Below are 14,724 nucleotides of genomic sequence, written 5' to 3'. Positions count from 1 at the left end.
TCCATAACTGTGTTTAGGCTTTAGTTAATAGTTTATGCAAGAAAAAAATCAGTCAAAGTGCTAAGTGCGCAAAAAATGGTCACACAAGGATCTTTTTTTTAACCATATGTCCCTAAAACTGACACTAGTAACACTACAGTATTAAACAAAAACAAATCGAAGCCAAAGCCAGCCATGTCAGCGTAATTAACAGATTAAGGACCTTTTGATTTTTTTAGACACCAAAATGTTAATAATTAGGCCTAATAGATAGTGGATATTTTGCCGGAGGTAACGCCGGCAAACTAACGTTTTCTAAAGGTTTGCCGGCGGTAATCCATATCAACAGAGGGCGCTGTACTCTTTAAGATAGGGCTGAATTATAACATGTATTAAATTCCCATCAATGTTGTGTAGCAAAATCGGTGCAGTGGTTAAGCAGTGACTTTATTGAGTGGGATGTCCCGAGTTCGAATCCTGATCCCCGCCACTATTTTAAGGTTTTTTTTCCCATCCCCAAATAAATAAGAATATTCTTCTTTTATTATTTTAACATGTCTCAAACATTTTTTGCAGAGTATTACATTTTCTTTTTCAGATTTGTGGCTCTGGAGGATTTTTTTTTAAAAGGGAAATAAAGTCCGAAATTATAAAATGGTCTGAACTGAATCCCATCTTGTGAATACGAGGTAACAACGATAATTTTGGCATGGAGCCAGACTAAAACTTGTCACCGGAAAATGTTCAAGTACAAAAAAACAGTAACTGTGCATGTTCAGTGCATATCCGGCAAACTAACGTTTATTGTTGATGTACCCTAACGTGGCGCGGCCCCTAACGTGGCGCACTTTGATTTTTCGCCTTTAGCGCCTACCTAGAGCAAAGGTTTTAACTGAAATTTCCAAGAAAGTGAAAATTTATCAAGTTCTAAACACTCCTCTTCATAAATCGCGAGTTTATTTACCCATAACAAAGTTAGAAGAAAAAATTATTTTGGCGTGATTTTCCGATTTTATTTTCAAGTGCAAAGTGAACCCTTTACAAATGCCCCGAAAAATAAGAAAATAATTTTCTGACAAACATCTGGCTGGGCATGTAAGTAGAGATAATAATTGTTTATCAGAATTTATCAAGTTTACAGAAATTCTTAAATGTTAAATTAGAATTTTCCGAGATTTATTCAAGTGCGCCACGTTGGGGAACACTCCGCCAATTTGTGCCCAATTTCCGGACGCCACCGTTTTTGAATTTCGGATTAAATTTTATGAAACTGAAATTGTTCACAGAGGTTAAATAGCAAGCATTAATAAGGTAAAAGTACGAGTATTTTACTGCATGAGTTTGAGGTTTGTCAACAAAGAGGTTTGGCAACACTACACGCGGAAAGTCGGGTAGGCTTCGAAGTGCGCCACGTTAGGGAACACGACTATACTAAAAGTTTGCCGTCTCCGGCAAAATATACACTGCCTAAATATTAATATTAAAAAAAATAATAATTATAATATTGCTGGCACTAGAACTTAAGTAGTATATATCACTTTATAAACCATGTTAACACTAACACTAACTAGTAACAGGTCATTTCATCAGGTTCTCATTTTCGATGCAGTCACTAGCCAGCCTAAGCATGCACATTTGTCGCCTCGACCACTGCACGCCACTAGATCTCGTTCATCAACTTCATGTCGTTGTACGCGAGTTAATGACTTTTCGGCAAGTTCGGGCACGGTTCGGGTTACCGTGCGCTGGCGTTGGCAGCTTTACTTCGTGCTGTTCAATTATGCACAATTAAACTGAGGAAATGCACACTCTGCACGTACCTAAGAAACAGCAAAATTCGTGTTGTAATCGTTCATCTTCTTCATCAGTTCAGTTCTTCGCAAACTTCCAATGCCGAATGTTTAGACCGCCATATTCTTTTCTCATGACAACTGCTTTTAACCATCATGCATTGCGAACCCAATTAATTTCCTCGGAGTACTTGGATTCCCACGACATTAGTGTACAAATTGATTTCCTGCTCGTGTTCTGGACATAGTTGTGTGTGACCTAGCTTTAGCAAGTCTAGAATCTTTTCTCTCTCAAGTCTTACATGTTAAAATCCGGAAAAAAGCTATTTGAAATTATAAAGGATAAACCAATTATTAAAGGGAAGATACAACATTTGCAAACATCAAAAAACGAAATGATCAAATTATCACAAAATATTTTACTGGATTGTTAGGGAATGACTGTATCATAAAGCATGCACCTGTAAAATCGTGGCTCCTCAGTGGCGTGCTGAAATTTTCAAGAAAACTTCTATTTTTCCAACGCTGGTCAGCCGACCAGCGTTGGAGAAAACTGGCTTTTCTTCAAAAACTGCTCCAAATTGTTCATATTTAGTTATTCTGCACTTTCTTTGCAATTGCATTACACACCTTAAATGGGTATGAGCCTGCTAGACAGATTCTTTGACCTTACAATTCCCCAAAGTCTACAAGTTGCTCCATTTCATGGGGGGTCAGGTGGGTTCAGGTGGGGTCAAGTGGGGTCAGGGAACCAGACTCCAAGAACATGGTTAGTTTTCTTGGATTTCCAGCATCTCCAAACCCAAAACGTGAAGCAAGTCAGTTTAACAATATTTTCTGTAACACACTTATCATTCAGATCCATTTATTTTTGAAAAAGTGCAGCAAAAGCAAATGTTGTACATTCCCTGTAAAGAGTATCAACCCCCAAAATAGTTATCTCCAGCATGAAACAAAACAAAAACAATATATTTTGGGGACATGAGTTTTTATTAATTGGGAGTTTAGGATCAATTATTTATAATAAGGGCCGCGGGTCCTACATCATTTTCCATTTGAATGCAAATTCAAGTTAATTAAAAGCCATGTTTTACTGACCAAAGTAAAAACATGGCTTTTATTAACTTGAATTAGCATTCAAATGGAAATGATGTAGGACCCGGCCCTATAAATAATTGATCCTTAACTCCCAATTAATAAAATTTCAGTTGAAGTTTTAGTGGATGAGTGATTTTCGCAGTAGGCCTATTTAACAAAATCGTCTAATTTTACAAAAAAGTTTGCCCACTGGCACACTTTTTTTTAAAACCAAGTCAATGATTGTTTGCTTCCGAATGACACTTTTTCTGGCGGAATAATTTCACAGGGTGTTTGCTGCCAGTCATTTCATTGATTTTCTCATTAAATTGGTTGGTTCATTACATATAACCAATGTTTCTTTAAAGGGAATATACAACATTTGCAAACATCGAAAAATAAAACTACCAAGTTTTTACGAAATACCTTACTAGAATGTTGGTAAATGACAGTCTCAAGCATCTTGTAAAACTATGGCACCTGGTGTGAAGTCATTTTCAAGAAAATGGTATTTTTGTATACATTTCCAATGGTGGTCGGCCGACCAGCGTTGGAAAAACCTAACTATTTTTCAACTACTGCTCAAAATTTACCATTATTTCAGTCCAAATTTTGTTTGCTATTGGTCACATGTTCATGAACGGGTGCAGGCCAGCTAGACTGGTTCCCTTGCCTTACAATTTTCCGTCATCTATAAATTGATTCATTTTATCTTTTGTGGAGTCAGGGAACCAGACTACTTTAACATTTTTGTTTTTCTTGGTTTTTCCAACCTTTTCGAACACAAAACTTCAAAAATGTCAGTGTAACAATATTTGATCTATTATACTAACCCCTCAAATAGTTCATTTCTGAAAATTACAGCAAAAGCCAATGATGTACATTCCCTTTAACAATTCAAGAGATTATTTTTCTTCAGTTGGACATACAATACATGTACATACAAAATGTGGAGCACGAATCGGTTGTAGTTTTAGTTGTGCCTTGTGCAGCACGTTTATTTCTTTCACCATTAGATTTAAATAATTATTACCGTCATATAAAATTTCTTATGTACAACACTGGCAACATGTACTGTACAACTGACAACAAGTAAACACATCAAGAGTTCTGAGTGTTATAATAAACCTGAAGAATGACAACTTGAGACAGGTCAATTAACACAGCAGTTTTACAGTTCATTTCATACAAAAAATGACTTCTTACTTTACTTTTATAATGAAACAAAATTGAAAATAAAATTGAAAATTATTTAAATAAAGAGGTGACTATTTATATGTTGCAGAACAGAATGACATGTTACTGTAGGCCACAAAATCCCAAACAGTGGCCTCATTCGTGCAGGGTTTTTGTACATGGTTATTGGTCTTTGGCTGAGATTATCAAATTGAAGATCAAGTTTAAATCTGATTGTAAACATGTGCATTGTAGAAGTGGGATAGGGTAGGGCACCAGTTGCCAGGATTTTATCAGGGGGAGGGTGGGCAAGGGGGGGGGGGGGCAAGGGGGGGCAAGGGGGAGGGGAGCACTCAACTGAAGCAATGTGAGAAATCACCGTCGTGAAAAAGCTCAGTCGCAATTTTTGTCAAGATTTGATTTGCATATTATGTCACAAAATCCACATATTTTCTCGAGCATGTTTTAAATTTAATGTTGTTTCAAAGGAATGGGAGGGAGGGGGGGGGGGCATTCACCCCTTCCCCTTGACATCCCCCCTTGTCACCCATGTTAAATACGCAATAAATTAACAGTGGAATATTGACTTCGTCCTTCATTTCCTGCTTTCATTTCCTTTGACCCTTCTTTACATCAGTAAAGACGACACCAGTAAAACCTTTTTGGCTTGCATCAACCCTAATACTCTCAAGGCATGTTTTGCCGAGAATTTTTGTGATTCTAGTGTTGTAACAGTGTCCGTCACAAGTCCTCCAGTCTCAAGTCAAGTCTCAAGCCAATCAAATGAACAGTAACAAAGGCTCTCCTTTGTAAATTGTTCACCTACTGTCGCATGTTCTTGTGGTCGGGATTGTGAAACGGTTTGTGATTTACTTTTTGACTAGACTTGTGATGGGCTGGACTACAACACTGCCCGATTCCTACACAATTCCCCACATAAAATTATAGTGCAGTTTTCCACTCGAGTTATTGATAATACTTATGATCTCTTGTTGATCATGTTGATAGTGAAAATTCAATTCTACATGTATATTAGTGCACTACTAACACTACTGCAAAGTGACAAAATTCAACTATTCCTTGTCAGTTTTGTACTTTCTTCATATTTTGGTGTAATAATTATTCATACATTCTAAACCCCATTTCAGAGTAAAGGTTCAATGATATAAAGTGAATAAGTACAAGCATCGAGTCCATGTGTCAATTAATATGAGTGATCCACAATACAGAACATGGACAGTTGGTCGCAGAAAATGGACCCACCCTGCTTATCAATCAAACAGTGCGCATTGACCAATTAGAACACGACCTTTGGTCAGGTGACCACAATAGCTCTGTCAAACTCAGGCCGTGTCCGAATTTATTTTGGCTACGGCTTGAAATTACACACCTGTCTATGGTAGCGGCTGCAGCCACTCCCCATAGACTGGTGTGTAATTTCAATCCACAGCCAAGTAATTGAAATTACACACCTGTCTATGGTAGCCGCTGCAGCCACTCCCCAAAGACTTGTGTGTAATTTCAAGCCGTAGCCATGTAATTGAAATTACACAAGTGTCTATGGTAGCGGCTGCAGCCACTCCCCATAAAGTCGTGTGTAATTTCAAGCCGTAGCCAAGTAATTCAGACACGGCCTCAGTCCTAAGCTCTGTGAAAATGTACAAAAGAGTGAGTGATCCATATAGCTTCACCTGCAGTGTATTATGGGGGAAAAATATGATTTAGGTTTGTAGACTGCACACTTTAAGTTGGAAACTGTCTTCTTGTAAATGCTTTTTTTTTCTTGTTTCTTAATTCCCAAATACTCTTTGTGTACTGCTAACCCTCCTGTGCAAACATACATTCTGTAACAAGTTGTTCTTTCAGTCAAAATCAATCAAGTGACTGTTTTCAACAGTTAAGAGCTTCCAGCCTACATAAAGCAGGATTGACTGGCTGTGACTGTTTATGTAACTTGATAAAGCTATGCTTTGACTGTAGGTGATTGATAAGACAGCTGTGCCTACCAGTTGCCTGCTATTCGCTCTATTCACACTTCCGCCATGGGCATGCAGATCCTCGATCTGGCAACTTAACACAATAAATATAGCTGGTTCAGTGATTCCCGTGTCGGGGTTCAGATCACTGAACCGGCTATTTTTATTGTGTAAAGTTGCCAGATCGAGGCTCTGCATGCCCAATGGCGGAGTGTGAAAAGAGCGAATTGGCTGTTGACTGAATTTAACTAGTTTGCCTGAAATATGATCTGACTGTTGGTGACTAGCCTGTGTAAAAGGCATGGCAGGGGAAGTGGATGGAGTTTTTGACTGTCTGTGACTGTACAACAGTAGGAGGGTTTTGACAGAATAATTAACTGTGGGACAAAACTACACAAACTCCGTTTTTGTTGTTACCCTCCCGTGAAAAAGGGCTACCTGCGTTGAGTGCAAAGTGTCTGTGGTATACTTTCTTTAAAAAAAAAATAAGGTTCGTGGTAGAAATCAATAAATTAAAGGTACATAAATATAAACAGTTTTATGCGATTACTTTTACAATTGTTTGAGAATATCCATACCAGCTGGTAAATTCTACAACTTGTAACTTTTTTTCAAACTTGGAAGGATCCCTTTCCATTTTGGAACAGTTTTATTTGATAACAATTTATTTTACCTTTTCTCCGAATGTTCCACAGAATCTCTAATTCTCCACTGAATCAGATATTGACCGATTCTTAGATTCCCCCCCCCCCAAAAAAAAACCCCGGATCAGTCCATATCAGATCAGTCTATATTGTGGGATCGAGTATTTAATCCGATGAGCACACATTATCAAACAACTTTCAGTTGCTTTAAAGCTTCTAACTCGCTCAATTATAAATTCACTGTGGTGGTTTACAATGACAATTTAAGAGACTCCAAATACGAAACCCTTTACAGCCTCTAATGCACTCAAAGTAGCATTCATAACAATGACTACTTTTAGTGTGGATTGTATAAGATTTTTGTAATGTTTTAACCGTACCACAATACCACAATAATACAATATAAAACCCCTAACTTTAAATCATTTTTTGGATCAGTACGAATTGTAGAAAATGGCAATATCCCACACTTTAAAAATCCAATGAACAACTGTTGACTGCTGTGATGTGGGATTTGACGTTTTTAACACCCAAGGGGTGCATAGCACCCGAGGCAAAGCCGAGGGTGCTATGCGCCCCAAGGGGGTTAAAAACGGCATATCCCACATCACAGCTGTCAACAAATGCTTTGTTAAATCATGCCAATAACTCAAAAAAAGATAAATAGTTGTAACTTACTGTGTCAGAAATAACTTTAATCACTGCGATGTAACCTTTGATAACTGAAGGTTTTGATGTCATGCTGGACACGAGACTGAGCGTTTGATGTTGCAGTTCTCATTGCGCAAAGCTAGCACGCCGGCAGGTTTCACGAGCAATGAACGCAGTGTGATATCACCCTCAGTGTGTGACATGTATTTTTATTGTCCAGACACTTGGCAGTCCTAGACCAATGAAATTACAGTATTCAAGCACACGATATAACAATGGTAGTTTCTTCATAGCCAAATCAAGACCGAAGTATAGACGGTTTGCGCCGCTGCCATCTTTGAGGTGCGTGCTTTTGTTCAACACGGCTACGCATGGGTAGACCCCTTGCACATGCATTGTTAATGAATTTACATAACAAAACACGTCTCAAACATGGCCCCTGAATGCAATCCATCTATAACAGCTGCTGGTTGCACAAAACATAAATTGATTGACACAGGACACAGTTTGCGTGCCCACTAGTTTGTGTGCATATGGCACAAAGTCTGCACAGCTAATCTGAATGTTGCACAAATCTCCAGTGCACCTTACCACAGGAGTCACGCATGTATTCTTGTGGGAGTAATTGCAGAATACCCCGCCACTCGCAAATATACCCCTTATTTCTCTGGCTACGAGGTTGGAATCATTGGAAAAGAATTCAAGTCCGTTGCCAGCTACGCAGATACTGAGTGGGGGTCCCCTTGAGAACGAAGCAACACAAAATGAATGGGAGTTGCTGAACAAATTCTAAGTCCAAACCAACTACCCTGTTGCCGGCTACGCGGATACGGAGTGGGAGTGCAGTGGAGCATGACACATAGTACATACATGTAGCGCTGAGAGGGTTATTGAGGGCAATCAACCGTGACGGGGTATTCTAAAATTGTGCCTTCTAGTGTCTGTCAAGTCTCTGTCTATGTCAGCGCTGAGGGGTACTTGTTACTGTTAACAGTTCGCCGCCTAGGCGGCTTTACTGCTACCTCCAGTCCCACACGTCGTCCATGTTGTCTACGACGCTATCCAAACCATCCAATGACTGGATGAACTCTGTGTAGAACGCCAGGTCTGACGTCACTAACCTGGGGACAGGAACGCAAAATATTAAAGCATTAACTCTAGCTCTCTAAGTGTTGTGCTTTCCGTTTTGGTTTTATTTTTGTTTATTTTCTAATGCCAGTCTGCTAGAAATGCCATTGCCCAAACTTTCAAGATCGGAGAGCACTGGAGCATGCTAGGGGTGTGCGTCTGAGCCGGGTACCCGAGTATCTGACCGTTAATGTCAGGAACTGATTCCAGATTATTTCGCATTTATCTAGGCCTTTAAAGTTTCAAGTTTTGGTGTTTTGGAAATAAAAAATGGCAATTTTGTTTCCTTAACTCTAACTCACTAGTTTCTTTTACAAGTACTGGACCAATTCCACCAAAATCCATCACTGACCCTGCTTCACATAATGCTTCAGGACAAAATCCGCTGAAATCCACCCCAAACCACCACTACTACAGGTTGATTGTAATGGACTTGGTACAGATGGCTTGCATTCCAAAATCCGCCAAACGGGGAAATGGATTTTGGTGGATTTGGGTTGGTAAGGGTTCAAAAATAGTTTATTCCACGATATTGTTTCATTTTTTTTTTTTCTTTAAACTATCTGCAGAAGACATATCAAAGATTACAAATATCAATAAATCTGAAAATCGAAAAGAATATCACTCCCACTCCATTTTTTTTTTTTTCACTTTTTTCCCACTACGACCGTCTCATTTTGCCAGAATGCTTCACATTTGAGAAAAAGACATCAACCTAATCTTGAGAGAAAAAAACTCACCCGTGCTTGGGACCTCCATCATTCCTGACCTTGACTCTGATCAGAGCGTCTCTAAGGTGGGTCTTGAAGGACACATTGAGCCTCATGAAGAGAACCTTAATCTGCTCTGGAGGCAGCAGCTCTGCAATGGCCTCGTGAAGCTTCCGTACCCTCTTGCAGACCTCACGGAAGCAGGCGGACGGAACCGGGGCTTTAACCTCCCACTAAAAAAAAATATTTCAAAATCAAAACATAAAGATTTTTTTTACACAATACAAGCAATTTTCAATACCAAAATACTGCTTTTGGCAGTGAAAAATCCTGTTTTTGTCATATTGCAACACAGGAAACAGCTGACATCCATTTGTTTATTAACAGTAAAAACAGAAAATACACAAATTACAAATTATTTTGTAACACATCATTATTTCAAAGAAATAATGACAATTTAAAAGTACCGTTTTGATGAACCCTTTGTAGCTTTTCACATTTCCCTTCAATATTCGGGCATGTTACCAGACAAACAAATTAATGTACGTTTTTTTCAACACATCTTAAAAAGACCTATAAAGTTGCCATTGAACATACTTGTCTAAAAAAACGAAAGATATGTTTGGTTTTGACGAATCGCATTCACATTTAATGATATTCACATACAATCAATACTGTATATTAAACAAAGCAACATAACAGTTTGAGGGAAATTAAACATACTTCTTCACTTGCCTTCTTCAAAGATAAACTTAATGAAACAAATTCTCGAGATTTAAAAAAACCAAATCCCCCCCGTGTTGTAGTCAAGTCCATCACAAGTCCATCAGTGTCAAGTCAAGTCCCTAGCTATTCAAATGAACTGTTACTAAAGCATTCAGACTTTGTCATCATTCATCCCATGACTTGTGACTGGACTTGTGACTGGACTTGTGACTGGACTTGTGACTGGACTTGCGACTGGACTTGTGACTGGACTTGTGACTGGACTTGTGACTGGACTTGTGACTGGACTTGCGACTGGACTTGCGACTGGACTTGCGACTGGACTTGCGACTGGACTTGCGACTGGACTTGTGACTGGACTTGTGACTGGACTTGTGACTGGACTTGTGACTGGACTTGTGACTGGACTTGTGACTGGACTTGTGACTGGACTTGTGACTGGACTTGTGACTGGACTTGTGACTGGACTTGTGACTGGACTTGTGACTGGGCTTGTGACTGGGCTTGTGACTGGACTTGTGACTGGACATGTGACTGGACTTGTGACTGGACTTGTGACTGGACTTGTGACTGGACTTGTGACTGGACTTGTGACTGGACTTGCGACTGGACTTGCGACTGGACTTGCGACTGGACTTGCGACTGGACTTGTGACTGGGCTTGTGACTGGACTTGTGAAAGGACTTGTGAAAGGACTTGTGAAAAGGATTTGGGAACGGACTTGTGATAGACTCGACTACACCACTGCCCTGTATATCTGAATGCCCTTATTTTGCCTTAAGAATCATGCATAAGTAAAACTGACGTACCGTCGACAAAAGGTGGCGGAAAGAGTCGTCCATAATATTGACCAGTTTGTTGGAGATCTCTTGCACATGGTCATTGTAGTCCTGGAAGTGAAAGAGACCGGCAGAGTTTGTAAATAAAAAATATATAAGAAACTTGTTGTCACTGCAACTAAACAGAGAGGTTTAGCAAGCAAATGGATATGGTCAGCGCGCCAGATAGGTCATCACTTTGTGTGGTCCTGAAGCTCAACGCTACACATGTACACGGCACGTCTATGTCACGTGCTACGCATCAGCGTGAAAATTGTCGATTGTCATCTCTTCTGCATTAATTTAATTAATCCTGTATGATTTTCTGGAAAGAGGATGAATTACTGAAGAAAAATGTGCTCTTTGTCTGTGTTACAAAGCTGGATAAGTCGCAGATGCAAGGCTTTCATTGGACGCTGCCATCTTGGATTACTCCTTTTTATTAAACGGTTGCGATAAGCGTCTGCAGACGTGCACATGATGCAAAACAGCATGGTCGATAACCGTTACGGAGAGCTTAATGTATGCATACACGTATCCGTTTGGATGCCTGACCTCATGCAACTCAACACAAAATCTTCACTGAATTTCAGATTCTTTCAGACTCTCAGATACTTTCAACAGTTGGTGTGAAATAAAATAAATAGCAAAAACACCTTTTATTCAGTAAAAATAAGATCTGATTTGATTCGCAAACTGAATGTAATTTGTGATACCTTGAGAATCTTGTCCAAGTTTTTGAGCAGACCCTGCATTTTGGACGGCAACTTCTGAGAGAAGAAGTCCTTGACGACTGGAATGAACAAGATGACCAGCTGAAGGCAACGTGATGTCAGAGCTGCAAACAAGATAAAAATCAACGACTTTCATTTATTGGCCTCTTCTTACGATTGCCAACTTATTAGGCTTCCCGTCACTTTATGAAAACAAAATTACCATAAATGTCCCTGATATTTCCCTGAGAAATGTCCAAACTTCCATGAGAAATATTTTCACTTTGACAAGGTTGCTGGGAAGTCTAGAGCTAGTTGCAGCAAAGCAACTAAGATTCTGATAATATTCAGATAATTTGTTGACAAGCAATGGTTTCCCTTCTGCCTTTAAAACTATCCTTTCCTCACCATATGGAACCGAGATACCCAAAATTGATGAAAACGTTCCCTTCTCAATGTTAAATTCCCCAAGTTTTCTCTGATTTTTGGTGTTTTGCCCAAATATCCTGAGTTTTCCCTGACTGGAAAAGTGGTAACTCATTTTCGAGGTTTTCCCAGATTTTTAGAATCCTACTTATGTGTAAATCTGCAGGACATTTAACCCCTGCTATTACCACACTTTAGTTGACAAGGAAACCACACACAAAACACCCACATAACAGGTACTATCAGAGGTTTTCAACAGGCTGACTTTTAAGCATTTCTTCACTGCATATACATCATCCATACACCGACTGAAAAATAGCATTACTATCACAAAAAGTCTGAGGTATGGAGTGTCATTTCATTGTGTGATGAAATGGCTTGCAGCTAAAAAAAAAATGAGACAGATCAAAACGCAGCCACATTAGGGTAAAACTGCTCTGATGAAACCGTTGGCATGGTAACAGACCTAGATTCTTGGTGGTGATAGTCTTGAGACCGACGACCTGTAAGGCACCGGCGCCAAGGATGAGTTGACAGGATCTGGAGTTGAACATCTGAAAGGAAAAGACACGAAAGAAAAAGGCATAAACAGGTTCAGTATGAATTGATCTGAAAATGATAAAGAGAGCTTTAAAATTTTACCAGATTGCATGTTCGAAGTTCGAAACATTGCATGCTCTTTGTGGACCTGTGAACAAAAGAGGTCCACAGGGTGCAGAAAGTGTGAACGTTTTGTGAACTTGCACACATCCACACAATTTTCCCACTCTCTAAAAAGAAAAGGTTTTAGAGGCATTTTGGGGTTAGGGTTATCAGTCGCAAAATGAAGAGGAACAGTCAAGGAAGTCATGATCGAAACTTTGGGTTGAAAGAGTGTTACATTACAGTGACAAAGGAAAAGACAGTGGCTTGTCCTCGGGAGTTATGTAAAACACATGTGTGTGTGTGGGGGGGGGGGGGGTAATTGCGTTGACATTTTTCACAATGGAGCCAATTTTACCTGCAGGATTTCGACGAGTCTGGTGAGAATGTCCGAAGTCACTGATGGAATGTCAATCGCACACTGACAGTACTCAGCCACCATCTTCAACAATAACAACACTGTCCTGCAATGATACAACGGTTAACAACATTGTAAACAAACTGTATAAATGCATTAGTTTGTTTGAGAACACATAGGCAACTTTAAGCTTAAATGGTAAAAACGAAGAAATATATTCTTGTTTAACAGGTTTTGGGGACTGCACATGAGTTCCATGATAACCAGTGTGAGGACGCTCAAAACAACTCAATCTCCTTATTTATTGCTTGCTGCAAAGAAGCCTTCAGTATCACACAAGTGGTTTTGATAAATCAAATGAGAGATTAAGAATTGTTTTAATGAATATCTCTCACACCCCCCCCCCAAAAAGAAAAACAATCCAAACTGTAGCAGGCCTATATGCAAACCTGGCCTAACGTAGCAATACCTACTGTGCCCACTTTTTCATCAACTTTTCATCCGTTGGAAAAGGAAAAGAACGTCATCCTTCGCGTTCTGAGTGACAACTACAGTCAGTTACGAAGCACCCTCCCATTTTCCCGTCTTATTTATTTGTATTGTCCGATAAATTTCAAGCATGTTCATATAAATCGGTGGCCTGAGACCTTATGACGTCACGCTTTATTTTCATGTGCGCTTTCCTATGTGGTAGACGGTCCCTACTTCGTCTGGCGTCCCAACTTCGCTCCCATAGAAAAGCGCATATGTAAACAAAGCCATTACGTCATTAGACCTTAGGTCTATCGTACGGTAAAAATGGGGGACAAAACATTGTTTGGACAAATCATTATTGGAGATGACCCCACGTGACCTCATACTACTATGGCGTATTTGCAACAAAATGAGATTTTTCAGACGAATTTGGACACATTTTATACAGTGAGCAACTCCAAGTTATCCTCAAATCATGCACACCTTTGATATTTTTTTTTTGTACTAGAAGATAAACATCAAAACAGAGCATCACCCGTTCTTTCCTGTTTTTGTGGGAGAAGGAAATTGGAAATTTTCATAGCAACAGAAACCATCTTTTCTTGTGACAAACTTTACACATTTTTTCCTTCAAAATTTGAACAGCTGGAGAAATAAAATTTTTGAGTAAAACAGTTTCCAAACTTACCCTACAACTGAGTATCTTTGGTTTGCAATCTCTACAAGCTCCAATGGTTTCCTCTCGCCACTTCCTAAAATTAAAAAACAAAATTCTCTAAAAATTTACAAACCAATTCGGTATGGTTTTGAATGCAAAGCTAGAATAGCCCTATTTTTTAATCATCTCACATTTAAAATGTCTTGATGTGTTTAAGAGCGAAAGTACACAATATATGTTTGTAAATGTATCCATGTATCAAAATTGAATATAATGAGGCAAAGTTACAGAAGTATCCACATTGAATATACGTGTTAACAAAGATTATCCAATATATGCCACATCTGTCATCTGAAAAATGTGCCTTGCATTTGTACATACCTTTATCAGCATTGACAAGAAGCGTCAGAGAAATTTCTCCTGAAAAACAAAAACAATTGGATAACATTATGTGTAACTTTTCAACCTAGGCATGAATGAGCAGCTTAGAGATGGGAACACTAAGCACTGATTTGTGAACATTTAATCTCCCAGTGATATTGACATCAAATACAACTGGTCAAAATCACATCCACTCTGAAAATGGATACTTAGTCATTTTGTGGTGCAAATACCGACTGTATGTGACCCTCCAGCACAGAAACCAGTCACTTGTAAGCACCGTTGATATATCGATGTTACTCGATTATTTGACATTATTTTGATGTCGATATAGCCGATAGCAATTTTTCAATCATATCAAAATTTTCGATATTGAGGACTGATTTCGAAAGTATCA

General features: G+C 39.1%; 2 protein-coding genes across 5 annotated transcripts in view; both read right to left on the bottom strand.

Annotated features, from left to right (window-relative positions):
- LOC119741650 (dynein heavy chain 6, axonemal-like) overlaps positions 1-1,941 on the bottom strand; it is a 126,775-nt gene extending 124,834 nt beyond the window's left edge. For all 4 annotated transcript variants that reach the window (XM_038217483.1, XM_038217484.1, XM_038217486.1 and 1 more), the window contains exon 1: positions 1,800-1,941. The gene's annotated coding sequence lies outside the window, so the exon portion shown is untranslated. The remainder of the gene's footprint in view (positions 1-1,799) is intronic.
- A 6,264-nt stretch (positions 1,942-8,205) lies between these two features.
- Positions 8,206-14,724, bottom strand: part of LOC119741187 (vacuolar protein sorting-associated protein 54-like) — a 29,792-nt gene continuing 23,273 nt past the window's right edge. The window contains exons 18-25 of the mRNA XM_038216903.1: positions 14,328-14,366; positions 13,977-14,040; positions 12,815-12,920; positions 12,281-12,368; positions 11,392-11,513; positions 10,667-10,747; positions 9,162-9,364; positions 8,206-8,414 (exon numbers count right to left, since the gene is read on the bottom strand). Of these exons, the coding sequence (XP_038072831.1) occupies positions 8,312-8,414; positions 9,162-9,364; positions 10,667-10,747; positions 11,392-11,513; positions 12,281-12,368; positions 12,815-12,920; positions 13,977-14,040; positions 14,328-14,366 (806 nt within the window). The 3' untranslated portion in view covers positions 8,206-8,311. The remainder of the gene's footprint in view (positions 8,415-9,161; positions 9,365-10,666; positions 10,748-11,391; positions 11,514-12,280; positions 12,369-12,814; positions 12,921-13,976; positions 14,041-14,327; positions 14,367-14,724) is intronic.

This window comes from Patiria miniata, unplaced genomic scaffold, assembly GCF_015706575.1.
Source record: "Patiria miniata isolate m_02_andy unplaced genomic scaffold, ASM1570657v1 HiC_scaffold_5, whole genome shotgun sequence".
NCBI classification, from domain to species: domain Eukaryota; kingdom Metazoa; phylum Echinodermata; class Asteroidea; order Valvatida; family Asterinidae; genus Patiria; species Patiria miniata.
The sequence above is the reverse complement of the archived record's forward strand: the minus strand, read 5'-3'. Positions and strand labels throughout refer to the sequence as shown.